This window comes from Coturnix japonica, chromosome 10 (genome assembly GCF_054131305.1).
Source record: "Coturnix japonica strain WE chromosome 10, WE-NBRP24, whole genome shotgun sequence".
NCBI lineage: Eukaryota > Metazoa > Chordata > Aves > Galliformes > Phasianidae > Coturnix > Coturnix japonica.
In genome coordinates this window covers 6,704,511-6,731,598 of record NC_140672.1, presented here as the reverse complement: position 1 = coordinate 6,731,598, position 27,088 = coordinate 6,704,511, and the positions used below count along the sequence as shown (strand labels likewise).

The 27,088-nt window shown below is 37.4% G+C and overlaps 4 protein-coding genes across 8 annotated transcripts; all 4 read left to right on the top strand.

Moving 5' to 3' along the window:
- Positions 1 to 821: 821 nt before the first annotated feature.
- Positions 822 to 7,853, top strand: LOC146759187 (kinesin-like protein KIF20B). The gene is made up of 8 exons (XM_085510603.1): positions 822 to 1,127; positions 2,710 to 2,796; positions 2,919 to 3,035; positions 3,228 to 3,366; positions 4,671 to 4,855; positions 6,251 to 6,299; positions 6,933 to 7,126; positions 7,773 to 7,853. Exons 3-7 carry the CDS (start codon positions 2,985 to 2,987, stop codon positions 7,121 to 7,123), a joined length of 615 nt encoding a protein of 204 aa, XP_085366729.1. The 5' UTR covers positions 822 to 1,127; positions 2,710 to 2,796; positions 2,919 to 2,984; the 3' UTR covers positions 7,124 to 7,126; positions 7,773 to 7,853.
- LOC146759186 (kinesin-like protein KIF20B) lies at positions 7,799 to 13,858 on the top strand. Its single transcript, XM_085510602.1, has 6 exons — positions 7,799 to 7,884; positions 8,337 to 8,408; positions 8,870 to 9,016; positions 10,820 to 10,982; positions 12,139 to 12,406; positions 12,901 to 13,858. Exons 2-6 carry the CDS (start codon positions 8,383 to 8,385, stop codon positions 12,996 to 12,998), a joined length of 702 nt encoding a protein of 233 aa, XP_085366728.1. The 5' UTR covers positions 7,799 to 7,884; positions 8,337 to 8,382; the 3' UTR covers positions 12,999 to 13,858.
- A 628-nt stretch (positions 13,859 to 14,486) lies between these two features.
- On the top strand, positions 14,487 to 19,128 carry LOC146759185 (kinesin-like protein KIF20B). Its single transcript, XM_085510601.1, has 3 exons — positions 14,487 to 14,676; positions 17,111 to 18,314; positions 18,755 to 19,128. Exons 2-3 carry the CDS (start codon positions 17,167 to 17,169, stop codon positions 18,924 to 18,926), a joined length of 1,320 nt encoding a protein of 439 aa, XP_085366727.1. The 5' UTR covers positions 14,487 to 14,676; positions 17,111 to 17,166; the 3' UTR covers positions 18,927 to 19,128.
- Positions 19,129 to 19,626: 498 nt separating this feature from the next.
- Positions 19,627 to 26,817, top strand: LOC146759184 (kinesin-like protein KIF20B). Of its 5 annotated transcripts, XR_014932406.1 has the most exons (8): positions 19,940 to 20,203; positions 20,443 to 20,568; positions 20,832 to 20,971; positions 22,166 to 22,586; positions 23,864 to 23,983; positions 24,927 to 25,007; positions 25,736 to 25,862; positions 26,400 to 26,565. XR_014932406.1 is itself a non-coding variant. In XM_085510605.1 (7 exons), the coding sequence occupies exons 5-7, from the start codon at positions 24,969 to 24,971 to the stop codon at positions 26,570 to 26,572; spliced, it is 339 nt and encodes a 112-aa protein (XP_085366731.1). In that variant the 5' UTR covers positions 19,627 to 20,203; positions 20,832 to 20,971; positions 22,166 to 22,586; positions 23,864 to 23,983; positions 24,927 to 24,968; the 3' UTR covers positions 26,573 to 26,817. The 5 variants fall into 5 exon arrangements, 3 of the variants coding, with proteins under 3 accessions (XP_085366731.1, XP_085366732.1, XP_085366730.1); XM_085510605.1 differs by lacking the exon at positions 20,443 to 20,568 and having other exon boundaries at positions 19,627 to 20,203; positions 26,400 to 26,817; XM_085510606.1 differs by lacking the exon at positions 20,832 to 20,971 and having other exon boundaries at positions 19,627 to 20,203; positions 26,400 to 26,817.
- The last annotated feature ends 271 nt before the right edge of the window (positions 26,818 to 27,088 follow it).

The following is a 27,088-nucleotide window of genomic DNA, read 5'->3' as shown; positions in this document are numbered from 1 at the left end:
GTCACAGCATGGAAGATTTAGCGATGGCGTGCTGACTAGAAGGAAAAAACAACACTTACCTTGGAGCTTGTTCATTTTCTCTCCTATCATCGGATATCTTCTCATCATCTACGTAGCTCTGAGGTTGGCCAAAGCCTGTTGCCATGAGCTTTGCTAAACGCAACAGTGCTGTGGCTCAGAGGTATTACACCGGCACATAGCAAAGGAGAACTCCATAACCCAAGTGTCAAGGGAAGAAGGAAGGGGAACTGTTACAATTAATTACGTTCACTAAATTGATAATTGTAGGCTTCTTGTCACACACTACTGCCTACAGCAAAACAGCACAGATGTTGACAACTGTGATTTCTGCATACAAGCAACCACTCGAGGCTGAGCACTCTCTCCTGTCTCTTTGCCATGTCTAGAAAGACCCAGAAGAGCTCAGTGTTCTCTTGCTGTTAGTTTACATCCTCCAAGCACTTCCAAAGGCACGCTGCTCTGTAGAAAAAGCTGAGCTGCCCAGAAAGTTTGTGCAGGAAGAAGGCAGCAGTGTCAGTGCACGTCATCCTGGGGGATCTGAAAGCATTTGTGAAGAGAACAGGGAAAGAAGAGGGAAGAGAGCAAAACCAACAGGCACTAGCACTGCTGCCCACAGGGGGCGGGGCTTGAGGCAGGGCCTGTGCCAGAGGGGGGCCTGGCACAGTTAGGGCCAGCTCAGGGCCCAGAGCAGAGGGGGAGCAGGCAGAGGCAGGGCCTTGGGGCCCAGGATGGAGGAGGACCAGGCACAGCTGGGGCCAGCTCAGGGCCCAGAGCAGAGGGGGACCAGGCACAGCTGAGGCCACTGCAGGGCCCAGGTGAGAGGGGAACCCAGCACAGTCGGGGCTGCTTTGGGGCCTGGGCCGGAAGGGGGCCCGGCACAGCCAGGGCCTATCCCCCTTTTTTGCACATATGAAATGCTCCCAGCTGTGCTGCACAGCAGAACATCTTTCAATGGAGATGAAAGCCTGTGAAATGAAAGAATCCTTTCTTATTTCTTTCACATTTGTGTTTGTTGACTGCAGTTCCAACCAGGTGGACTCGCAGTGTCTTGCAAGTGACACCTGGAAGCAGGTACAGACTGGAGACACAGCACCCTCAATGTCCAGGTGAGTAACAGCAGCCAAGGAGGCCTTTGGGCTCTGCAGGGTCCAAGTGTGGAGCTTTACACACAGGAACAGCTGAGTCTAAAGACAGTGGCAGAGCTGCAGAGCTTGCCATAGTAGGGAGGCACAGTGGCTCAGCTCATTTCCCACAGTAACACAGGAAATAAGAGCCATGAGGGAAATGCAGATGCCTTCTGCCCCCATCAGAGGGGAGGAATGAGCTGCACTTCCACAGAGACATTCCTCTCACAGCCACTCACACCTCAGGTGTGGAGGGACGAGCTGGGGCTGCTGGTGGCAGCTGTGGAACACTGCCATCTGTGGTGCTCCATCCTACCTTGGAGGTGGGCATGTAGAGCTGAGGACCTTTGTCACTGCACAAATGACTGCAAGCAGAGATGTAGCAGAGGGAACATAAAGCATTTAATAACTTATACAAAGCAATGAGTAATAGAAATGACAATATTTCCAACCAAATATCCCCCATCCTAGCAGTCATATCTGATCTCTACAATCCCACCCAAACAATTTCCCAGCCCCCTCCAATTCCTCCTCACTATCCCACCCCTGAATTTCCCTCCCCCAGTTCCCACACAGTAATTGCCCACACTAATTACCAGCATGCAGGGCATGGGGAACACCTGTTCCTTGTGTGCAGACACCTGAAAAAAAGAAGTGTCAGGGAACTGGAGGTCTGTAGCAGGTTCTGGAGGCTCTGCATAGAACGTAACCCCAGACCACAACCCCATCAGCTGCTGGGGCAGCAGCATCCCTGTCATTGGGGGATGTTGCCAGTGGTGGACAGGGACACAGGGAGAAGCCACACCTTGGTGTAGCTCTGATCTGCTCATGTCCAGTCCAATCCTCTATAGCACTTTCCATCTTCTGTCCTTTGTTCTTAACCGTATCCTTCCTTCTCTTCTGCTCTTTTCCTTTCTTTTAGGTGTCTTACCTGTATCTGCTTTTCCCCTCTTCTGTTCTTTTACTGCTCTGGTCAGCATCCAGTGTCTGCACCACAACTCTAGGTTTTGGGATGGAGAAAGGTACACGGGGCATAGATTTGTACAAGAAAAGCTCTCTTGCTATGCCCAACAGGTGACAAAAAGGGGCCCTCAGGACCACAAAGGCAGCTTGTTTCTCCAAAAATAAATAAACTTAATTCTTTTCTTTATAAGAAGCATTAGAATCTTACAGAGGAGATGAAAATCATCTTCACTATGCTTTTAGACTGTACATAGACTAGACCAAGATGTGTGGTGTTGCTTTGATACCTTATGAGGAGCACCGGTATCAGTGGATGAAGCTAACATTGTCTCAGAAGCACAATAATGGAGTACTTTTGTTCATAGTTGGCCTGAATGCAGTACAGGAGTGTGTTGCAGTAGTACTTGTTCTGAAATTCTAGGCTCTGACAAAGAAGTTTAGCAGGGTCCAAAGCACTTGTGAAAACAGTAAAATATTATTACTTCCTGTGTTAACAAATGAGTCTGTTACAATAGGATGATGAAAATAATGCTGCTTTAATGTGCTAATCATCAAACAGAGGATCTAGTCAGATTTCTAACTTCCAGCTCTTTAATTTTAGAGGTCTAGTTTGGAGCCTAGGGGACGCATACAAGTTTGCCTGCGTATTAAACCCTTTACGGCACGGGAGAGAGCAAATGGATCGCAGGTAAGGCATTTATTTAATCATAAACAAAAAAACAACCCTTAAAGTATATATGTTTTCTTTCCTGTAAGATGACCTTTTAAAACTTTTTTCATGCCTGCATTACTTGTGCTTCCTTGTAATAGGGATGTGTTTCACTTGAGGACTCAACAAGCATCATACTGAAGTCCCCTAAGAGCTCATTGGGAAGAATGAGCAATAAAACTTTAGGACAGACAACACAGAAGTTCACCTTTTCACGGGTAAATTAATTGTCTTTAAATGATATTAAGTTATTTGTGGAAAAAGTTGCTTGTCTTCTGTTACTTCATATAAAGCAAACAAGTTTTTCTTAACTGTCTTTAGAATTATCAACGTGTATCTGACTCCTTACAAGTACCTAAATATTGCTTAAACAAAATAAAGAGATTAACCAGCTTCTTGGTAACATTCAGGTGTTTGGACCTGAAGCAACTCAAGAAGAATTCTTTGAAGGTACTGTGAAGCAACCAGTGAAAGAGTTCTTAGAAGGATGTAATTGCCTTGTTTTTACGTATGGCGTTACAAATGCTGGGAAAACTTACACATTCCAAGGTATGAGCAGAAATGCTTTTTCCTTGAATTAATTTCTTAAAGTGAGAACTACTTCTAGAAGAGAGAGATGTTATGACTTCTTACCTAGTTACTCAACAGGCCTTGTACGTTGCCTTCTTTTGAATACTAGTAGCCTTGAAAAGTCGTCTTCTTCCATAACAAATATTACTAAATTTACAAGTGTGTAAGACAGCATACACTACAATAACTTTGGTTTTTGTTCCTACTATAAATGCGTGCATCTTAAATGCTGTTCTTTATTTGAAGGCAAAGTATGTCTGAGTTTGTTTGATTTATTGTAGGCAGAAATTAAACATTCTGAAACATTTGATCAAGGTATTTCAATCTTTTTTCAAATTTCTGATTTTAGTAATAACAGCAGCATAGAAGATTGTGTTCCCTGAGCTTTAGTAGTACAGAAATAATACATCAATCTCCTTTCTGGCTGGGAGCAGTTGTTTTTTATGTTTAATATTGTCATAACAAATGAAACGATTGGGTTCACAGGAAACAAATTCCCCTTATTTCTGTTATTTAGTGTTCTGTTACTATGTATTTCCAATAGTTTTATATGCGTGGAGCTGAAGACTTTCCCATAGTAATACCTTTTTAGGACTTAAATATTAAGAATCAACAGGGTAGTATGTTCAAAAATTATCTTTCTATGCACCTTCCATACAGCACTATAGAAATTCTTCTGCGTATTGTCCTCTCTTGTGTTCATGACTGACTTTAAAACACTGAAGCTTGCTTGGTATTTAGTGACAGTGGAAAAACTAAGGCGTGAAGTAGGCAAGATGTGGAGGTAGTTGTGTGCTCCAAGAAAAGGCAATGGGAAAGGAGCTGAGTTACTTTAACAGTTTTTATGAGACTTGTAGATATTTCTAAATAGGGTTTGTGGGACGAACGGGATGTTGTAGCAGAGACATCACTCTGGTTGTTATTTCAGGGTTGTTTCAGAGCGGGAAGGGAGCCTGGTAAACAGTTGAAAATCTGCACGTCTGTTAAATGTGGGAGTTTGCTGTGGGTTATTTTTTCTTCTTAAGGCTAAGCTTATGCAGAATATTCTGGCTGTTTTAAAGTGATGCCCTGTAATGTCTAAGGAATGGGATGTGAGCTGTTGCTTAAAGCCAGTATTTTTCAGGGAACAGTCTAGTAACACTGCAAACATTGCTTCAGACTGTAACTGGCCTCTAAATTCTTTGTGTATACTTTGAGATTAGAATCAGTTATCTTTGTCTTCATTTATGTTTATATGTTGCTTACAATAGTAACCTGGCCCTTCTTTTGTGTATTGCTTACAGGGACAAAAGATGATGTTGGTATTTTGCCAAGGACGATGGATATGTTGTTTAAAACTGTTGGAGGAAGGCTATACACAAAAATGGATCTGAAACCTATTCGGTGGAGAGATTACGTAAAACTGACTAATGACAAAGTGAGAGAAGAAATTGCTCTTAAAAATTCGTTGCTTCGTCTGACAAAAGAGGTAGGAAACTACTTTATAAAGAAATGATGAGTACATGCATCTTGTGATAGTTCAGTGTTATCCTTTCCATTCTGTAATGAAAGAGGGTTCTGTATTTACACACAGTTTTCTATTTGTCTTTCTGTTCTTGCTGAAAAAGAATGAAGCATCTTATTAGTGGTGTGCTACACCGCACTGGGGTATTTTAGTTGTGGAGTATGTTAACTTGATCTTACTGATGAGGTGGTTAAGTGTGGACTTCACAGTGTGAAAGGCAGGTGGCAGTAAAATTCCTTCTGAATTATTTCAAGAGCACAGCTGAGTATGAAGTCTGGCTCCAATGATATTTAAGTATTTCGGGGAAAAACAACACCTGTCTTCTACATGAACCAAAGATGTGTAAAACTGTTCTAGGTTTAGTGAGTATGTGGAAAGAAAATGCAGTGAACAGCTATATGCTGATCTCATCCTACTCCATTAGAGAGTTAAGATGTGATCGTGCGATATAGGTGCCTCCTCTAGTTTCAAGACCCGTGTTCCTAGGTAAAATACTTGACCTTATAAGCTAAGTAGGTACAAGCTTTGCTGACTATACAAAGCCAGATCTGGGTGAGTGTCATGTAGATGAAAACTTCTATGTTAAAAGTTTTACTTCTAAGCATACTGTATCTGGTAGGTGAGATTACTCCTCTTCAGTAGATGAGAATTTCTTTCTACTTTTGTGCTCTATAAAAAAGCAACACAACCTGAAGCCTGGGAACTGAGTATACATCTATGAACATCATGAGATCTACATGTTGGGAGCTATTCTGTATTTTCTATGACCAAACTACTTAAAAATATTATATTTACAAAATTTAGTCATAACTTCATTTGTGTAACACTTTGATAGCCTGAGTTAAGAAATAATAAGCTGCTTATCTACATTAAGTGATCAAGTATTCTACCTTAACTTCCTTTTCTGAGAGTTGACCTAATAAGCCATAGGATATGGAAGTCCTGAATTAAGAAAATCCCAATAAGAAAAATATTTCAGGAGTCCAAGATTCATGAAGGGTAAAATGCAGATTATAAATGGGCTATTGAAAATCATCTTATTAAATAACTCCTTTTCCTGTTGGGGATTCTCTCCCTATTTGTTCTTTTTCTTTCTGAATCAGGAAGCTGAAATGCATCAGATCTTATAGTAAAGGAATTGTCAGAAATGAGTAGTAAGGTGAAACCAGTCAAAATGTGTAGCCAGGATTTTTGTGTTGGCACCTTGGAACTATACTGTATTGTTTTCTGGTAGAGCAATACAGCTGCTTTTAAAATAAATAAATAAATAAATAAATAAATAAATAAATAAAAGCAACCAGTGGTGTATTGGTGCTGTACATCAATAATAAATCCTAAAGTCTCTGTTTTCTTTCGTAGGTAGACCATCACAACAGCACTAATGACAAATCCCCATCTGATTCTAAGGGTATGTTTTATATTAAACAGTAGCAATTAGAAAAGCTTCTGTAAGGTCAACGACTGGCTTTTTTGGCTAATGCTGATAATAAAAGGATTATTTAGCTTTTATTTGTAACAGAACGGAATAATGGGCAGGACATCTGGGCAGAAAACAGAAGGAATAAAATGGCTAGGAGACTACTGGGACATCTATCATAACCTGGTTTTATGAGGTGAAAGTAAAACAAAGAAAAAGAGTATGATTTGTGATAAGATCCCTAGTGGTTTTCCGACAGGCCTTTAGGGCACTTAAGAACTCACTAAATACTTTTTTTTCCCTAAAAAGTCAGAACGAAGTGTCCTTACTAGTTCAGTTCTCTATATTGTAAAGACTGAAGAGTTCTGAATATTTCTAACCCAACTATAGATGTTAGATTGGGTTTTGGAAGTGAAAAAGCAAGCTTTATAGCAGGCGTGTCTTTGCAAATGTGTAGGGCAAGCGTCTTGACTTCCAGATACTTGGTGTTTGTATGAGAGGTGGGGATTCTCTGTGTTTATGTTCTGGGAAAAGTTTTAAGCTGTAAGCTTAACTATTACTTATTTTTAAATGCAGCTAGTTTTACTGTCTCTACATTGACTTGTAATATTTTCTACTTTGCAGGTGCAGAAAATCTCTCAGAAGGATCAGACCAACTTAGCAGATTATCTATAGATGATTTTGTGAAGTTCTCTGGGTTTCATTTTTTGAGATTTACAATGAATGTTTTTATGATTTACTGGCTCCTTTATCAAATGACAGAAAAAAAAGGACACTTTGCCTTGCTCAAGACATCAAGGGATATTCTTACGTAAAAGGTAACTAGAATACTTTGCAAACTGCCAAGCTTGTCATGGAATAGTGTAACATGTTTCTTCTGAGATAGAAAACTCTTAAATGTGTTCAGTGTAGCTCTAGAAGTGTCTGCTTGAAGGCAACAAGCTACATGTACGTATCTGCATCTTCAACAGTATTCTCCTTATTCCTGTACTTTGCCCATAAAGCCTGTGTGAACTCCACTGCCTTCATCATCCTTGAAAATGAGAGCCATACAGTCGTTATAATGCAGACAGAATCCAGATAACCCATCCCCAATAAAAACTACAAGCTAAAACAAAAAACTTCTCAGATTGACTTCTGCACCAATGAATACAAACTTTCGGCTTCTGTAGTTTAAGAACTTACCTTTTGGACTTTCAGTACTAAGGCTGCTTGCTTAATTTGGATGGAGCATACTTTAGTATACTGGTAGGATAAACTGTTGTGCTATACTATACCTTGCCCTTTTCTGTGGGAGGAAGAATCTTAGTCTTATCTGCCATCAGCTTGTCGTATGTTTGAGGCAGAGTTAATGAAGTATTTTATTGTCTTAACTAAATGTTCTTAGTTTGTATACCTTATTTCTTGTTCACTTTCTCTTTTGCTAGCAAAGCTTGCAAAAATCACTTTTCCTTCTTTTGAAAGGTTTGCAGTGGGTTCAGATTTCTGATTCTAAAGAAGCTTTCAGACTTTTTAAACGTGGACAGAAACACCAGAGTTTTGCAAGCACAAAGCTAAATACTTGCTCCAGCTGAAGGTGGGAAACTTTCACTAACATTGGGTGTAACATAGTGTGGGGAAGAGGGATGAATGAAAATATTGTTTATGGCTTTTTTTCGGGGAAGAGGCTTTAAAAAGGCTTGATATCTAGTGTTCCATGTGATATTTTGTGACAGTTTGTGATTCTAGTGCTTTGAACTAGAAGGATTAGTCCTTCAAGCAGATAAGTGCATACAAAAGCTAAGTGTTTTATCAAAAACTCTCAACAAAACAACTAAGCCTTCTTCCATGTAAGTAATGGTGGTTCATGAGGGGGAAGAAAAGCAAAATAAACCAAGACGGAATGTCTCTTTAAAAGGTTTAATGCATCTAGTAGAATTATTGTTAATTGAATCTGGAATAAATCCAGCAGTGTTTTGAACAGATGTTACAGATTTTAGAAAATGTGTGTATTTCTGGCTATTGACCTTGCTTCATTTCTCCTTTTAGCCACAGTATATTTACAATTAAGGTACTAAGAATTGAAGACCTTGAAATGCCACGAGTGACACGAGTCAATGAGTAAGTTCAGAGCAGAGTTCCCTTCTTCTTTTAGGATGAAATTGTCAGTTACTTTCAGTATTGATGTATTGATATTGGGCTACGGACACTAGGTTCCCTGATACAGCCTCCTGTATGAGTGGTGGTTCCCCATTTCCTGTCATTATGCAGTACTAAACCATCAAGTTGTAATGCTGTTCTATATCTTGTGCCCACTGTTCCACACAGTGTTCCTTTATCCTTCTCACTCAACTTCTGAACTAATGTAAATCCTCAGAAGGAAGAATATGGCAGAAAAATGGAAGCTGTGTTGGAAAAGAGTTTGGCAGGAAGTAGTGTGCAACTTCACTAGGAAAGCAACATTAAAAAGCATGAAAGGGTTCAAGAAATTGTTCCTCTAGGAGGAGTGGTTGTGTTGGAAATGATAAATAATCAATGTACATTCAAAGGCAAGAAAACTTAATTTTCCTATCTGCCTTCAGATTATCACTGTGTGATCTTGCTAGTTCAGAAAGGAATACCAAGACGTGCAATGAAGGTGACAGACTGAAAGAGAGTGGAAATATCAATGCATCTCTCCTAACTCTAAGCAAGTGTATTAGTGCACTCAAGATCAGTCAGCAGTCAAAGTAAGTGCTTGTACAAACTGTAAACTAGTTGTAGATTTCAGATATCATGTACAATGTTTAAACTATTGTTTAAAATGCAGAGTACGAAACTATGTTATGAGTGAAAACTATCTGTAGGCTTCTGCAGATGTGTGAAGACTTAATGATCTAAGAAAGTGATCTATAAACTTGCCTTCTTTTTGTTGTTGTTTTTTGTTTGTTTGTTTGTTTTTTCAAATAAAACCATTCTAGTTCTAAATTTCTGAATGTGTTATCATAGACTTAAGCAAATTAGCGTTGTGGTTTTTTTGTTTTTTTTTTTTCTGGCCTTGCCTTCTCAAACAAGTCCTGGGGGAGATTATAAAATTTGTTTTCACTATTTTCACTTTAAATGTGTGAAGTGTTAGACCTTTTCCTCCTTTGTTACTTAGTTGCATTTATCATTTAGTTCTGCTGTAACAGTTTTCCTCAGGGATATTGCTGTGCTTTGTCCTAGCCAAGAGACATGGTCAGAATATATATATTATATATATATAATTTGGAAAAGAAAAATTATATATAGATATATATAATTACATATATATAGATATATATAATTACATATATACATATATATATATATTTTTCCAAACCTTGATGCAACTTCATCATTCTTTCTGATCTAGCTAACCAAATTCAGAGAGAAGAAAGCCTGCTTGCTACTTCTGTCTGAGGTTGTGCTCTAAATGAGTGCAGACAGAGCTTTCTGTATTTTAAACAATGTAGTATTTATTTACAGTCACAGCTGGATATAATTGCAGAATTCTCTGCTGATTCTCATTTGAAGGTGTCTTTCTGTCCCAAAGATTAGGTGAGCTCTGTGTTCATGAAATGCCACACTGTGCCTGGTAGCCTATTCAAATTCTGTTATGCTTAAAAGTAGATGAAAATAGGCCTTGCTACTGGATTAGTCTCTTATCTGTCTGTCCTTTCTAGGGAAGAAGGATTCCTTAAAATTAGCTGCTGCTTAAAGTGCTTTGATTTATTCAGAACTGTTTTATTTGTTGGTCCTGATCACTTGAAATTTTAACAATATGGGGGAAATGTAGTGATGACTTTGATAGTAATTTTCTTTAAAATAAGAACTCATTTACCACTCCTGCACTAAAGCTACTTATGGGTCACGTGTGTTGTGACAGGAGCGTAGCTATGTGAAGCTTTTAGCTCTGTTGGCAGAATTCAGTAGCTGTAAAGAGTCCAGCAGGTAACCTCACTAGAGAGCAGTGTGTTTAGTCACGCTTTAGGAGTTCTCTCCTAATTTTCTGTACATCACCAGCTGTTTGATTCAGTGGCTTAACCTTGGTTTAGGAAACACCAGAGATGTTGTGATAAGTATATGCTTCTTTATTTCCAAAGTATTTACTATTGTCCTTTCCTAGAGACAATATACTGAGAGAGTGGTTATCTCTGATTTTGTTGGGTACTGTTTTCTTAGAAGTAGATAGGTCAGTTTGCCAGATGTGGTAAGGGAAAGAGAAAGGTGAGAGAGAATTTAAGCTAACGTGAGGCTGTATGACCTATCTTAGGCTGGATGTTGAATGTACTTTTTGTTTTAAATGTTCTCGTGGGTTGTCTAAGAAGATAATGGCTGCATAGTAGCTGGAACAATCATACAACCTGACTGCAAACTAGCAAAAAGATTAAATTCAAAACAACCCACAACTCAAAATGATTTAAAGACTAGTGCAGTTATTAATGTGTTGTCTTCCACTTGGATAGCTCTCACATTGAAATGAAGCTGTTAACTTCTGCTAATGGGATTTGTTGTGGTTTTTGTCTTCAAAGGGTGCAGCAGTACATACCGTTTAGTGAAAGTAAGTTAACACACTTTCTTCAGGGATTCTTCAGTGGAAAAGGGAAGATACACATGTTAGCAAACATCAGCCAGTGTGCTTCAACCTATGAAGAAACACTCAATGTGCTAAGATTCTCAGCTATTGCACAAAAAGTGAGTATGTTGTAGTCTATTTTGTTGATCAGTACTTATGATTTGCATTTAAAGAAAAAATTCTGTTCTTCTAAGAATATGAATCTATTTGTGTAGTATCTGTAGTGAATCTGGGTGTTTGTCTCCATACAGCAGTCAGGTTTTTTAATTTAGTGTTTTAGTTGAGCTTAATTTTCCTACAGAGTTTTCTAAAAATCTCTACTGGGGTCTTTGTGTTTCTTTGGGGCGTGAGGGCAGAAGCACCTTCTGAGAATCTCATTCCTAAAAAGTATTCAACCTAACAAGAAGCAACTTGTTACATCTGGAGGAGATTTTATGCTATTTACTTAATTTTTCTCTCTTCTCAAAATATGATCCCATGTAGGAAAGCAAATCCAGCTACCCCATATGTTGCTGCTGTTGTAATTTTGAATATTGTCCAGTTCAAGTGTTGACAAAAGAAGTGGAGCAGTAAAGAGTTTGAAAAGCTGTGTTATGGCCATCAGATGCTTCAGTGGGAAAGTGGGGGTTAAGCGGAATGGGTAGGAGTGAGTGCTATGATATAACACTGAAGAAGTTAAGCTGTCAGATCAGTGCTACAGTCTTGATGGAGAACTTTGAAGTGCTGAGAGTTTGTGTTTGAAGCACAATTGATGGATGTGTGCCCTTGGATTGTGGCCTTATCTGAAAGAGGTTAAGTGTGAAAGTAGAGGGAGCAGCCTATGAGGGTGATGTGGCGCTGCAAGACAAAGAACTGAAAAGATGATGATCAGTTGCACTGAATGCAACTGGAAAGTCAAAACATAAAAAAAGCAGAAATCTATGGCTGCATGAAGTGGCAGTTCTTGTACATTGTTTGCCTAGTGAAACTCTTGAGGTTAAAAGCAGGATTGGAGTCTGCAATAACTCTTTTGTACTTTCTTGAAAACTGGTTTAAGTAGTGACCAAACATCAAATACTATAAAATATATTAGCTGTTACTAGAATGCCACTTATCTTCCCCCCATATGAATCACTGTCATGTTGTATGTGAATTTGTGAGGTGGGTTTTGAAGCTGAAATTAAAAACTTCTTGTATGGCTGTCTTCATAGTGGCTATCCAGACTATCTGAAGAAATAACAGCTATTATGTAGTCAGCTATTCAGCAGTTTTAACTGATTATAAATTACGTTTCAGGGTGGAGAACATAGCATAGTGCCTGACACCTGTGTTGATCCTGAGGGCATTCTTGATTCTGTGCATTATGATGTCATGGATATTAAAGAGCAAGCTGAGGCAGCACATAGTTCCATTGTATCCCTGGAGGACCCGAAGGAAGATATTGGCTGGTTTGAAAAGCAGCTGGAGAAAACTAACTTTGAACTGATGGAGACCAAAGAAGACCTAACAGAGAAAAACACCAAACTACTTAAAACTGAAGAAGAGCTGATGCAGAAGAACAAAGGTGAGTTATGCAATGTGAAAGGTAGAAGACAGAAATAGTTCATTAATCTAAAAGAGAAATAACCAGTTTGAGTAGGAATTAGAGGAGATGTTCTACCTTTGGAACCATAGCCTGTAGATAAGTGATAGTTTGTTCCTTGTGTATATTCAGGTTCAGCAATTCCACGGTTTTTGGTTATTTCTTTTTTTTTTTTCCCCTCTCCTTTAAACTGCAACTAGCAGCTTTACGCTTTCGTAAGTATGGGGTTAAATGTCTATATCTTGATTTTTACTTTTATATTGTAATCTCTACTCTTCTTTATGTCTTGTTGATGCAATGTTTTCATTCCAAGAAATATAGAAAACTTTTGAATCACTCCCAATAAGTGAAGACCACATGCAAATTAATTAATCTGTTCAAAAGCTACCTAAACATTAGAATATCTGGAAAAATTGATTACTTAATAAACTATCTATTGGCTACTTATGTAATACAACCTTTTCTGTGTGTTACAGACTTTGAAATGCAGATGATTAAATTGGATGAGTCTGTTGAGCAACTTAAAGAAGCAACTGAGGTAACTTTATCAAGATGTTGTGTAAAATTGTTTTAATTAATTAATTAATTAATACCAACTTGTGGTAGCTTAAAATGCTATTCCAGTAGGCTCAATTAATAGATTTCTTACTGAGCTTAGCTTAACTGAATTTGCCTTTAATGCATTGTGTAATTCAGCTACTTAACACTACATTAGAAACTGATGACTGAATTTTTTTTATTTTTTATTTCCAATCTCAATCAAGGTGCAGAAAGATGACATTATTACAGAGCTATAAGACTTAAAATCTCATTTAGAAGAAAAAGTAAAAGATTATGTGAGTTTTACACATCTCCGTATCCTTATACAAAAAAAAGAAAAACACTAATTCTATGCTTGTAATCAACACATTTTTGGAAAACTGATTTTCTGTATGTAGCTGGTACTCGCTTGAAATTGTAAACAATTCAAATTTATCTGAAGGTAGTTGTTGTTAACACAAACAACAAAAATATCAGCGTGTTCCACTAACTCCTGCCTCACACTCCTACATCAGAGGAAGAGCAACAGTAAAAGTATGTTGAGTAGAGTTGGAAGTACGAGTATGAATGGTCAGGATATCTCCACGTTCTATGCAGTCCATAAAACTTTATCCTGACTAATGTACTGCGAGCTACTGAATATGTGAAGACTAGCTTGATTAAGTACGTGTGCATACCACTTCTGGTGGTTTTTGTTCATTTTTTGATGTTTGGTAGCCTGAAGTAGCTCTGAAAACATTTATAGTTAATTCTGTCACTCAGATCTCTAACCTTGTAAGCTTAGCAACTTGACCCTTCTTAATCTTTGACTGTCTGCATCACTGCAACTTAGTATTTCCATGGTATTAAAGCTGACTGTGATGAGTAGTCATGTCCTCACCTATTACTTCTTCCAAGAACAAGGCTCCAACTCTATCTGTGAGATTGTGTGGCCTGAACACTTCTGAGGCTTTTCTTTTCATAAGCTACTAAAGATGAATAATCAGTCCTTGGCAGTGCCAGCATGGCTTAACAATCATCATCTTGTAAGTAAGGAAGCTTCACTTGTGGTCAAGGACACAATCTAAAATATGCGTGACAGAGCTGACTAAGCTTTAAGGTTGGATTCTATCTGTCACGATGAAAGTGATTTTAGCAGCTTAGCAGAAGTGTGATGTGATGAACTTGTATGAGAGCTGACCATTTGCTCTTTGACCATGTTTGTAATTTTGTTGACTTCTTGGAAACAGGAAATTCTTTGATAAACTGGTAAACTCTTGATTGTGTGCAAGTCTTTTACTTTGTAACCTGCTAGGCTCTTGCTTTCCCTTGTATACTCTACCGAGTATTGCACTTGTCATTATCTGAAGGTGTACTTGTTCTGTCTGCTATTGAGATTTGTAACTGATGTCTATAGAGTCACCGGGTAAATATTTTAGCTGTATGGTTTTGTGTAAATATTTGCCTACAGAAGATTACTGAGACTTAAGTGCTCCTTTTGTTAAGCTTCAATGTAACTGATCTTATATCAATACAGGAAAAGACTACCTACCATTTAACTACCATTAAAGCAGAACCGGCAGAAGAGAACACTAATAAAGGAACTGAAAGCAGCCAATTTTCAGTGCTTTCAGTTAAAGCACTGAAACAAGAGAAAACTGAGTTGGAAGTGGGAAGAAAGCGCAGTACTGATGAAGATAAGCCTACTGTGGAAGAGCCACCTCCAAAGAAAGGTACAGTTTCTTCCATCGTTGAACAGGGTGTCTTCCAAAACAATAAATTGCTTCCTATTCCGGATAGGAAGCAAAAGGCTGTGAAGCGCGTTACCTTATGGTATAAGGAGAAAAGCCACTGTGTTAAACTGTAAATAGAAGTAACTGTTATGTAAATATCCCTTTTTCAGAAGGTCCTATGCTGTTCATTTTTGAATGCTTAAGAATAAAAGATTTTTGCACTATTTTTTTCCTTTTTGCTGCTTTTTCCTCATCTGTTGATGCACTTGCAGATTTGGTAATAGTTTTAAAGCAGTTTCTTTAGGATTGTTTCAACTGCTGTTGCTGATCTTCTGAGTAGCATCAGCTGCTCAAGTGCTTTTTTTTGTTTGTTTGTTTTGTTTTTCCTGAAGCAACTATCAAAATTGTTGACGACCTGCTAATTGCTCGCTCATGGGCAATATTTGAGCAAAATGGTTTGGATAAGCTCTGATGCATTTAACTTCACTTCTGGGCACAGCTGAGTATCAGTGTTCCTAGAATTACGGAAGGCATATACAATGTAGAAGGGAAAATCTAAAACTTAGCTGTATTCCCTTCATTTCTTGTATTCCTCTTGCAAAATATGTGCAAGGGAGAAAGTCAAGGCCTTCTTTGGATGAGATGCTGTTCTTGGATGATTTGTCCCTGCTGCCTTTATTTGGCATAAATATTGAATCCTAATGTGACCACTGAATGGCATCACATATAAGCATCTTACCAGAGACTGAGGGAGGGATGTGGACTCCTCCATACTCCAAATAGTAGTGGGTTTGTTCTAATCATATGACCAAAGCTCTCATTTAAAAATTAATGACAGCAATGCTCCACATAGGAATTAAAATGGGTAGCTGATAGTCACAATGTCAGCATGAAGTTTTCGGTTAAGAAGTACTGAGTATTCAATCATGTTAAAATTTTCTTCTATTTGTGAGTATTAATAGCGTCCAATTTCAAAAAAACTCTTAATATATATTCTTTAGCTATGTTAAATATACACAGTAGAACAATGAGCACAGGTATGTTGTGCTGGTTCTTTTGTAGAATTAGTTATATAAGTAGCACGAGCAAAAGTGTTTTAGGAGATGCTAGGTTATCTCAGCTTCAAGTTCAGGGTATTTACACCATTCTCTGAGCTTTTAGGTCTTGTTTCCTATGCTCTGTAATAATGCTTTTTCCCTACTTCCTGTGTAAGGAGCTTCTAGACTGAACATTACACATCTTCTCCCTAGTCTTATTTATCTTGCTTTAGTGCTTGCTTGTTGTTTTCAGCATAAAGTGTTTAGATTACTTATAAATCATATTCCCCTCACTAGTGTTGCTGGGTGAGCAGTCAAAACCCAAAACCTGGTTTGGGGTGGAATATGCCACTGCTGTTTCTTCAGTATGACTTTTAAATCAGTTGAGGGCTGTATATAAAACTCCTTAGATAAGAGGCTGTTTCCATGCAGTACATGTGAATCTGTATGTAATGCAGGCTGCACGTGGGCACTATAAAATTCTGCATTGTAGTAATAAAAGGACTGTACAAGAATCACCATTGAATATATTGTTGTGGTGACCCAATCCCTAGTAAGTCTTGACTTATATTTATTTTTTTTAATACTTAAAGTATGCATATTATGGAATGGACATAACTGGATTCTAAAGCAATGATGAAATACAGCAGAAGTTGCTTTTGATAGAAAGAAAATGCATGTGATTTTAGCTAATTGCTCACCAGTTAAAGAAAAAAACAGCCCCAAGCTAATGGAATATTTATGGAAACTTGAATCTGCAAATTTGTACAACTTTATGAGTGAACTTTATATGCAAAAGAGTAAGTGTGGACAGAAGTAGGAATCCTCATATTTTGTTTAGAGATGAACTGAATAAGAGAGACAGATATCAACACTTAAGTGATCAACTTGTCCAGGGTTTTATCTTTCTTTTGAAAGTAAGAGGACTGTGAGTTGGAATGAAATTTCTTAGAGAACTGTTTATCTACCATTTAGATGTAGATGGAGTGATTCCTGGCTGCCTTATAGGGATTGCTGAAGCACGGAAGATAGAAAGAATATAGCTGTGAATTATCTATCTCGTTCCCATGTTTTTTAAATCTAATTAGATTTTCTACTGGTGTGGAGTGGAAGGTTTGAGTAGTGCCATGGTAAAAGTGATCTTCCAGACTGAAAACCTTTTGCTGTTAATTCTGTATAGAAATCTGAGGCACCTGATTACGATTTCAGAGGACTTTAGTTCCTTCACTAGTATCAAATACTATGTGATGTGAGGGTATGGCTTGCATATTACGACAGTGTTTCACTTAGAAGTTGCTACTTGGTGTTGTGAACTGCTATGTAATAATTATTTTAATCAATCTGAGCTACATTCCTTTTCCCTTTTTTGTTTGTTTGTTTGTTTGTTTGTTTTACAGTAGTTGTAAATGAGAGAAAGAAAAAGAACACTGTAGAGCAAAAGACAATTGAACACATGAAACAAAAGTGCTCCACGTACCGAAAGGAAGTACTAGCACTGAGGGAAAGAACTGAAATCTTGGAACATCATTTTACTGTGCTTGAAGAACAATGCAGAAGAGAAAAAAATAAAAAAGAAGATTTCAGTAAGCAGGTAACAAGCCTGCGTATTGAGCTTTCTTTTTCTGAAGAAACAGCTGATGCCCTCCGTGAACAAATTCTGCAGGGTCAAGCTGACTATCGGGAAATTGCTTCTGAACTGGATGAACAGAAATCTATAAATATGACACTAGAAGACAAAAATGCCCAACTAACTAACAACATAGAAGTTGCCAAAGAATATATAATTGATAAAGTGTCACAAGTAAAAGAAATGCGGACCAAATTAGATGAATTATACAAATGTCACTTAGAGTTTCACGCCATCGGTACTGACTTTGTCAGTGCAAAGGATTCCTCAGACTGTGAAAAAGATGAGCCAGGGACATCTCAAATTAGTTCTGCATGCATTCAGTCACAGACTTCTTCCATCTCAGATCTTGTGCAGGACCTCTCCTTTAAATATAGTCTTGAAAGGATTTGGGAAGTATGCAGAAGTATTGTTGATGTTTCCTCACAAAAAAGTCAGCACATCAAAGCACTGCTTCAAGACAATGAAAACCTAAAGGCGGGACTGAATAATGCTGAAAATCATAATCGTCAACTTGTAATGAAGCTATGTGAGATTACAACTCACACTAGTCAGGAAGAAGATCTTGTGAATCAGTTACATGAGCAAATAGAAAAGAAAACTCAGGACTTTGAAGAAAAGACTGCAGAAGATCAGAGAGTGATTGCACAATTTCAGGAGGAAGTTGCCAACTGTGAGGTAAAAATAAGAGAGCTTGAATATCGCCTGGAGGCTTCCAAGACAATGGAAGACAATGTGTCAAAACTCAATGAATTACTTAAAGAAAAAGAATCTATTACTGTTAATCTAGAGACAGTTACAGCAACTCTGCAGGAGAAATCTGCAAATGCAGACAAAAAGGTTGAAGAGTTAAGTAGTAAAGAAGCAAATCTGATTCAAGAAGTTATGCAGCTTAAAAACAGCTTGGAGCAGATGAAACACTCTCTTTGGGAAAAGGAAAAGAGTGAAATGGAGAAAGTGCAACGTATAGAATCGTAAGTAACCACTGAGTTAACTTAGAGCCCTTTGAGAATGAACTAGAGTTAAAAATAGTTAATGGGAACATCCCTTTGACTTAATGCATCTGCATGCTTATCAATGGCCAAACTACTACTTTAGGATGCTTTGGTATGCTACTTGAGTTCCAAGGGAAAACAGGAGTGTGCAAGGAAATGAAGAATAATATGGGGATTTCTGGTGGTTTTGTTGTATATCCCTCAGAATAGCATCTGAATAATTTATTGCTTCAGCATCTGATTATGAGAAGCAAGCTGAAATTCAAAAGTAATTGTTTAAATCTTGTCACTGGTCTAGATAGATTTAAGAGTCTATTTACAAATAGAAACCAACAGGCAGGGCATGGATTAAGCTGTAATTGCTGTTTCCATGAGATGTGTAACAATAATGTTCTTTGTCTCTTTATTTTTAACATAAGGCTAGAAAATATTCTTTCTGAGAGTTCTGCCCTTGTACTGAATTTGAAAAAAGATTTGCAGAGGAAAGAAGAAGAGTATGCAGATCTAAAAGACAAACATTCTGATGCCGAGAAACAAATTCAGCAAGTACAAAGCGAGGTTTGTAGTCAACTGAGCTATTTTTTTCTGTAAGATTATGCTTGGCTTTCTGCTGTTAAAACTTCTCAAACTTTAACTATGAAGCTGGAAATTTCACACTAGTGTGGCCAGCAGCAAATCTTAGGTAAAGTTGCCATTGAAGCTCTAGAGGGGACCAGAAGTTAAAACATGGTTTCACATAGATAATGAACAGAGGAAAGTAAAGTTGGTTGGTAGTCTGGAATAAGGTTTGTGAAGAGAATAGCTAATCTGCCTCTGGAGGGGACTTGTTATTATCTCTACGTTACTGGTGACTTGCCATTGGTATCCGTGGTAACTCCAAAGCCTAAAACCTAAGTCTTGTGAAAAAACGCTGATAACTGGGAAGAAGAATGCTATTTACTTGAAGAGAAATAGACTAATTTCCAGAGGCTCTTTAATATAAGCATGTATATTTTTTTTCTTCAATTTCAGCTTCAGTGATGCTAATAGTTAAAATTTAATTATTAAACAAGAAGATATCTTAAAACCCGTTTTGCAGGATCTTAGTCTGAAAGTTTATTGGGTGTGCTTGGGGTGGAAAATTGAAGCTTAAAAATGAATTCATGTCTTCCTTGGTAACCTTGCACTTGCTGTCGTTTTCCTACTCAGCACTTGTTTGTGAATTCCTCTTTATTTAACAAAGAAGTATTTGGCCAGGTTGGATTACAGAAGTCTTTTAATGAACCGTGAGCTGTGCTTACATTACAGGTGTCCACGATGCGTTCTGTGGAGGAATCCCTCAGGAACAGGATGGATGAACTTGAAAGGATTAATAACCAGTTTAAGGATGAGCTGGATTATAAAGACTTCTATATCCAACAAATTAAGCAGGAATTTTACTTGCTCTTAATTTTTATTAAATGAATGATGCAGGTTTTCCAAGCAACAGGAAAAAGGTCAAAAAAAAAAAAAAATTGGAGCAAAATGAAAGTGGCCAACTGAAATTAGTGGTAGACCATGAAAGATATTCAAATAATTAGTCACTACAGAGCACTGGCAGATTGCTTTAAATACAATAATCTGCATAGTAAATACATACGTAATACATGCATATAACCTGATCTTGTTGAGTGACATCATGATATGTTAATTGAAATGTCTTACCATAAATTCTTTTTATCAGCTTGAGTCCTTATTTATGCTTTATGAAAAGCTTATTAATTCTAGGCTGTCTTAAAGATTCTGCTTGTTTTTACTGTGTATGCTTTTCTTTCAACATGAAATATAGGAGCTGGTGGAAACTGAGAGGATGGAAGATATCTCCAAAGACTATGACCAACTATGTGACGGTCAGCCATTATTTGTGTGTGTGTGTGTGTGTGGAATATCCGTGTAAATGTTGTCACATTGCTAATGACTTTGAGTCTTCTGTGTTTCGATTTTGAAACATATCTGCATATATTTGTATGTAAATATTTCAATGGAGATGCTCTATTTCTTTTAAAAGAGCTTTTGGTCATGGGAGAATCTTGATTTGAGAATAATGGGAGCTAGTAGGGAGTTCATCTGTAAATTTTCAAACCTTCAGATCTGTGTGCAAGGGATAGAACAATTGAAGTTATGTGGATGGCATTAGAAGAACAAGAGGTAACGCAGCTTGAACAAGATGAAATGCTTCAAGCTCAGTTAGAAGAGAACCAAAAATTAGCTTCAGGTAATCTTTCCAGGGAAAGGGAGCAGGGATGCAAAAGGGGTTTAGACGTACTGTGATAGCCACTTCCATTTTCATGTGACTGTTACTTAGGCATTAACGTTCCATAGTAAACAACAAATCTCTTGTAGTTAAAGGCTTCTGTTATTTCTTTATGTCTGTAGCAGATAAAACCGAAGCAGCTTTAGTAAAAAGTCATTGGTGTGGTATTTCAAATATATATTTGAAATGATATGCTATCTAACCTCATTTTGTGTATTGAGTAGAACTGATTGCATGGAAACACAAATACAGTGAACTGGAATACCAGAGCAATGGTGACTGGCAGCAAAAGAACAACGAAAGTGATGAGGCAAATTTGAATGAAAACAGTACAGAATTAATAAAGCTGCAAAAAGAGCTGGAGGTAACTTAACTTCAAAGTTGTAACTTGATAAAGTAAACTGTTATATTGATTACAGAAACTTCCTGTAAAAGCTGCAGTGCAACATGCAATAGGGACCAGGTGCAGCTTTTTTGTGGTACGTTAAGAATGGCATCACTGATGCCCCCATAGTATAGGAAGTGTAGCCTTCCCTACATTATGCTGCCATGAGCAGTGCTTCTTTTGCTGGCCTCTGAACAGTTAGTTGTCTTATCCCATCTGATGTTATTTTTTGTTGTTGTTTGTTTGTTTTTTTAAATAAAAGTAATGGGCTGGCAGTGGGAGTTTTCTAAGTGAGTATACAATAGGTTACATCCACTCTGTTAGTGGAATGGTTCTGAGCTTCTTTCCTCCTTCACCTTGAGTAGGCTTATTCATGATATATTTTTTTAATGCGCAGAGCCAATTCCCTTTTTCAAGAAGAGGGGAAAGTTGAACATTCATTGCTTCATTCTATACCACATCAATGTGCTATAAGCAGAGTATACTTATACAATTGTTGTTTGCAAGAAAGGAATACTAACTCAAAGCAAATTGTAACTTACGGTGTATTTGTCAAAACTGTTTTCTGTTAGTTGCTTGGGCAACTAATATAAGCTATCGAAATCATCATCTATCTTTATCACCAGGAAGCCTTTTTTGTTGGGCTGCGGGTCTACTAATTTTCCTTGGTTAAAAGACTTTTATTTTTTCCAAGCAGTTTCTCAGGTGCTCTGTCCTATATATGAGAATGTCTGCCAGTAGGTTTGATAGGAAAGGAGACTACTCCTACAGTGTAAACTATGTTGCTTTTCTTTGTCTTTCAACCCTAAAGGAGCTGCAAGTTTTTCTGCAACTGCTGCAAGGCAGCGTAAAGTGTTAGAAGTTTTTAAGTTAAAAGAGTTATTCTTATACTGACTTTTGGTGTAAGTTCTGTAAAGCTTGTGTGAACATTTATAAAGAAAAAGAGATGTTTTATGGAGGCTCTGCAGTCTGAATAAGAAATACTGGAAATGATTATTTTTTAATGGAAAAGAACTAATGATTATCCAATACCTGCCTTTGGGAATATTCTGTAGTAAAAACTGCTAATGTTTCTGTTATCTTGCAGAAACAAGTCTATTTAATGATGACCTGGCTTTTAAGACTTTTATTCCTTAATGACTCACTATTTCATTTTTGGTTTCTTTGAAACAGGAAAGTGAGACTAAGTATCAAACTGATAGAAAAAAGTGGCTGGAGGAGAAAGAAGAGCTCCTAAATCAGATAAAAGAAGCTGAGAATCTTCGCAACAAAGAAATGAAACAATTTGCTGAGGACCGACAACATATATCATAGATCATACATTTACTAAGACTGTAAAACGGTGCTAACTACCGAAGTGTTAGAACAGTTCAGTGTGTAGTAGGTGATGTTCACTGTTCATCTGTTCTTCTTTTAGGAAAGACTTGTTGCCCAGCTGGAGGAAAAGGACCGTAATCTTCAAAAGTGGCGTGAGGAGAGAGATCTGTTAGTAGAAGCTTTGGAAAAACAGCTCAAAACTTTGGCTTCTAATGTCATACAAAAAGAGACAGAAATAGCAGAACTGAGACAATCTGCCTTAAAGGATTCAAGCAAGGTCAGCTCTCCTTTCCTCCTACCTGATTAGCTACCCATAAATTCTGTAAGACTCCTGTACCTGCTCTTTGTATTCTGGGTGTGCTTCTGTTCTTGAACACTGTCGTATTGACATCATGTGCAACTAACCAAAAAAAGCACCAGCTTTTATTTTTGTTCTTCAGAAACAGAATTTCTGTTAATTACTAAAATTTCAATTTTTTCAGTAGTTCAGATAAGCAGATGTCAGTTTGATGCTTATGATCCTACAATCATACTGGACATCTGTAGCTTTTTCTGATAATTCACAGCATTTCCGGATCCCAAGCTAGGTTCAATACTCAGACAGTAGTTCTGTCTCAGGTTTCTTACTTTCTTTGCTTTCTCTGAGGTAGTATCTACAATGGCTTGAAAAGACAGAAGGGGACGTGGAGAGAGATTAAGGGAAGCATCAAAAAGCAGAGGGGGGATGATCTCTGGAAGTTGCATTTCTTATTTCAACATCCAGCTTTTAATCAGGATAGCCAATCTAAGCCGTAGCATAGAATTTCAGAAGCTAAACAGAAGACTAAATGAGTTGTGCTGTTTTGAGAATGTTTGGATTCACTTTCTCTGAGAAGAAAGATGTTCTCATAGCAAAACTTCCCCTACAACTGCCGACTTTCTCACAGTACCGAGGATTTGGGAACAAATAAAAGCTCGGGTTATTATATCTTAAGGGAGATGAAGGCTGAAGCACATAAGTAAAATAGAAGAATCAAAATATATTTTATTACAACTTACTACATATTCAGTGATGAGTACTTGTTGGTTCTTTTTGTCTTCCACTCAAACATGAGCTCTCATCTTCTCAAAAATATTTTATTTACTAGAACACCATCTCTCTGTGTACATTATGGAACTTTTCCATGCAGATTTCCATGTATTCGTATGTGGATGCTGAAGATTAGGCAGAGGTTTAGCCTTTGGTGTTCTAACATAGCAGCTGTGAGCGTGCAGAGTATGGGGGGAATGGATGACAAAACGACCAGCGTTACAGATTTTGTCCCTAAATAATGTCTCGCTTTCTCTCTTTTGGAGGCAGAATACTGCCTGAGACTGTTAGTGAGACCCAGTAGGGTGTATCTGAAGATCACACAATGAATAGATGTTACTACCTTCCCACACTTGTGCTGTGTTTCAGCTTACGTGTTCATGTGGCGTCTGAGCTTGAGGTTTTACACTGTAACTTTAGAAAACTCGAGATATTTTGGAGGTCTAATGCATAGCCTAATCTTTACTCCTTTTAAATATTTACAGCCTAGGAAACAACAAAGCAAAACTAAAACTGGAGAAAGTATTCCATTAAGATGCAAAGCTGAAGACAATTATTTGTCACGTCGATGTACTAGGAGCCTCACTTCATTAAATGAATCTGAGGTTAGTATGAAACTTCAGATCTGAAAATGTTGTGATTGTATTGCTTTTGATAAGGAATGAGTAGGAAAAGATCTCATGTTCTCTAAACAATTCCCAAGTTTTAATTTATTTATCCCTTTCAAGGTGATCAGATCACCTGTTTTTATAGCCTTTGATAGGAATAAAAGCTGTTGAAACAATTGTGTGATGAATTTTTGTCAGGTGCTGTTGAAAACTCTCCTCATGTTAATGCTTATGAAGTGGCTCATGATTAGATAAGTTACTTGGAAAAAATCCATGGAGCCACTGAAACGGGCACAGCAAACTGAACTTATTTTCTTCCTCTGCGGGATTTCTGGATATTGTTTTGTTAGCAGATGATGTTAATCATTCCTATATAAGTTTTTAATTGCTAACTTTCATAAAATAGCAGTTACATATATTTTAAAAACAAAGTATTTATTAACCAACTTAATTCTTGGAAATACACTGGGTGCTGATACTCCATTCAGATTCTTAGCAGAGCCTGATAAAGTGGCTCTGACTACTTTTTGTCTTTCTACAATTAAAAAAAGCATTAAAAACAAGCATTAAAAAATGCTATTTCTACCTCAGTAAAGTAGTTGAAGAATTTAATTAATGAACTGCTTTAATGAACAAAACTAATAGCCAAGCTCAGTGATAATGGTTTAAGAGAAGGGAATTTCTCTTAACTCCATTGTGTATTTTCTTTGAAACCTGTAGACATAAATCAGCTTTTTAGACATCAAGAGATGTCTAATACTGATATCTTAATGTCCTGTTTTTATAATTGAATGCTTATTTATTATTTGATTTACAGTGGAATAGTTACCACTAGCAAATACTTCCCTACTATTAGCAAAGGTGTTTAAAGTGTTCACTTTTGTGACATCAATTGTTCTTTCCAAAAGAATCATGGCTGAAACTTGTCTTATTTTCCCAGGATTTTGTGAAAAGGGAGAACACGAAAAATACAAAATCTGTCATGGCTTTTAATTCACCCTCTGCAAGTGACGAGAAAATGGTTGGTTTTTGTTCTAGTTTTGAAGCTAGCTTGGGACTTCCTGTAATTGTGTGGTCACACGAAAGAAGCAGTGTCTTATCCTTATGTGTATACCTGAATGGGAATCTTACATGCTTATGAGCTCTTCCTATTAAATTCCATAAGCTAACCAAAGGGCAAGTCAGTCTGTCCCCAGAGTGTGTAATGGCTGTACTGTGTAATGATTTGGAGGGAAGGATATTGCACACTGAATAGTTGGGAAGAGAAGCTTTAGTGTATTATCGTGTGCTTTTGTAAGTGAAGCCCTTGTATTAAACTAAGGTTCATATCATTAATATGCATGGCAGTTATTAAAAACAGATGTTCACATGTGATAGCAGTATCCTTGGCATGGTCAGAGTATGAGTAGTAGATTTTTCCCATCTGTTGTCTTCTGTTTTGTATGTTTGTTTATTTTATGTAATTAGAACAGCTTATGTAAGAAACAACTCCACAGCTTGGGAGCTACTTTTAAAGAAACTACTGCCTTATTAAGAAACTTTAAGAAACGTATGCCTTGAAATAGCTGAGATTTTGACAACTCCCTAAAGGGTATAAAATTGTCTACATTACTTACCGTTGTGGTATCAACAGCATAATGAACAGAGGTGTCAGTAGTAAAGCTCAAAATGTCAACTTAAAATAACGTTGAACTAAAATGAAGTTTAAACAATGCTCTTGTTTCACATGTTCACATCTCTGTTGAACAGAAATCCGGAAAAGACTACTTCCTGAGAAAGCGAGTACATGCTTCAAGACTGACTAAAAAGAAGGATGAAACACTGCAAAAAGTTGGAGATTTTATTCAAAGCTCTCCTTCTATTATACACTCTAAAGGTTGGTGTAGAATAAGTTTTATTCCATGTTTTCTAGACATTGTAGAATGGCTTGTTTCTGCTGTAGGCTATTAATGTATGTGTTCTTAGACTTGTCTGCCATGTTAAGTTGTCCTTTGATTTATGAAGTAAATGCATTTATTCGTCTCTTCAGAGATTCATTATTACATTTGTGAAAACCTACAAGTATACAGAGAAAGTTGGTTCTGTCTTGTGCTTCTGTCAGCACGAAAGTTAGGCCTGTTGTTTAACTCCTGCTGAAGTTTCTTACTTCCAGCGACTTCTGAGCCATGATTGTCTTTCATACTCCATTTTAATGCGTGCTTTAAGCTGCCGTACCTGAAGCTATAAACTGTTTCAGCTATAGAAGCAATAAAGAACCTCGATGAACAAATACAATTTCTGAGTATTTTCACTTAAATTTTACCTGTCATTTATAAATCAAGTTTGTTACGAAGCTTTTTTTGCATTCAGTGATTTAAAGACTCACAAAACCAGTAAGTTGATTGGTTTATGTATCAAAACAAATTTCTTCTAGCCAAGAAGCTGATGTCAGCACTAAGTTCTCCTAAATCAAACGAACCTGAAAGTCTCGAAGAAGGAGAGACCAAGCCAAAACGATCCAAAAGGAAGCTGTATTCCACTGTCGTTTCTGGCCCTCTAGATATACCTGCTTCTTCGGTAAGCGATTATACTGTAGTCTTGGCTTAAAATAAACTACTAAGGAGTCCAAACAGACTGGAGGTTTCATCTATTTCCAGGAGGAGGTTGAAAGTACTGAGGTATTTCTTTATTCTACCAAGTCATTCTTGTTGGTATTCCTGCTATTCTGTTTTAGTTTGTCCTCAAAGATCTCTGTGTTTGGCTGGCTTACAGTTTACCAAGTAGGTGATGTAGCAATCACGGAGATGTCTTCTAATTTGGAATCATAGATAATTTCAGTGTGTCGGAGTGGGATTATTCTACTACACGCTTTTCTAGAGCACAACTTAGACAGCTTTTTAGGTATGCTTAAACTATGATCTCCTGTCTAAGCCAACTTGCAAAGTATCTGATGTGCCAGTTTCATGACTCTGTCGGCAGCTATTGTGCTAAGAACATTCTTGCTCTGTTGGAACTGCATCTTTTAATTATATTAGAGTCCTTTTTCTGTTCAGCATAGTGATCATTTGCCCATACTGTAATATCCCTCTGAATTTTTTGATGATTTGACGAATGATAGGGGCA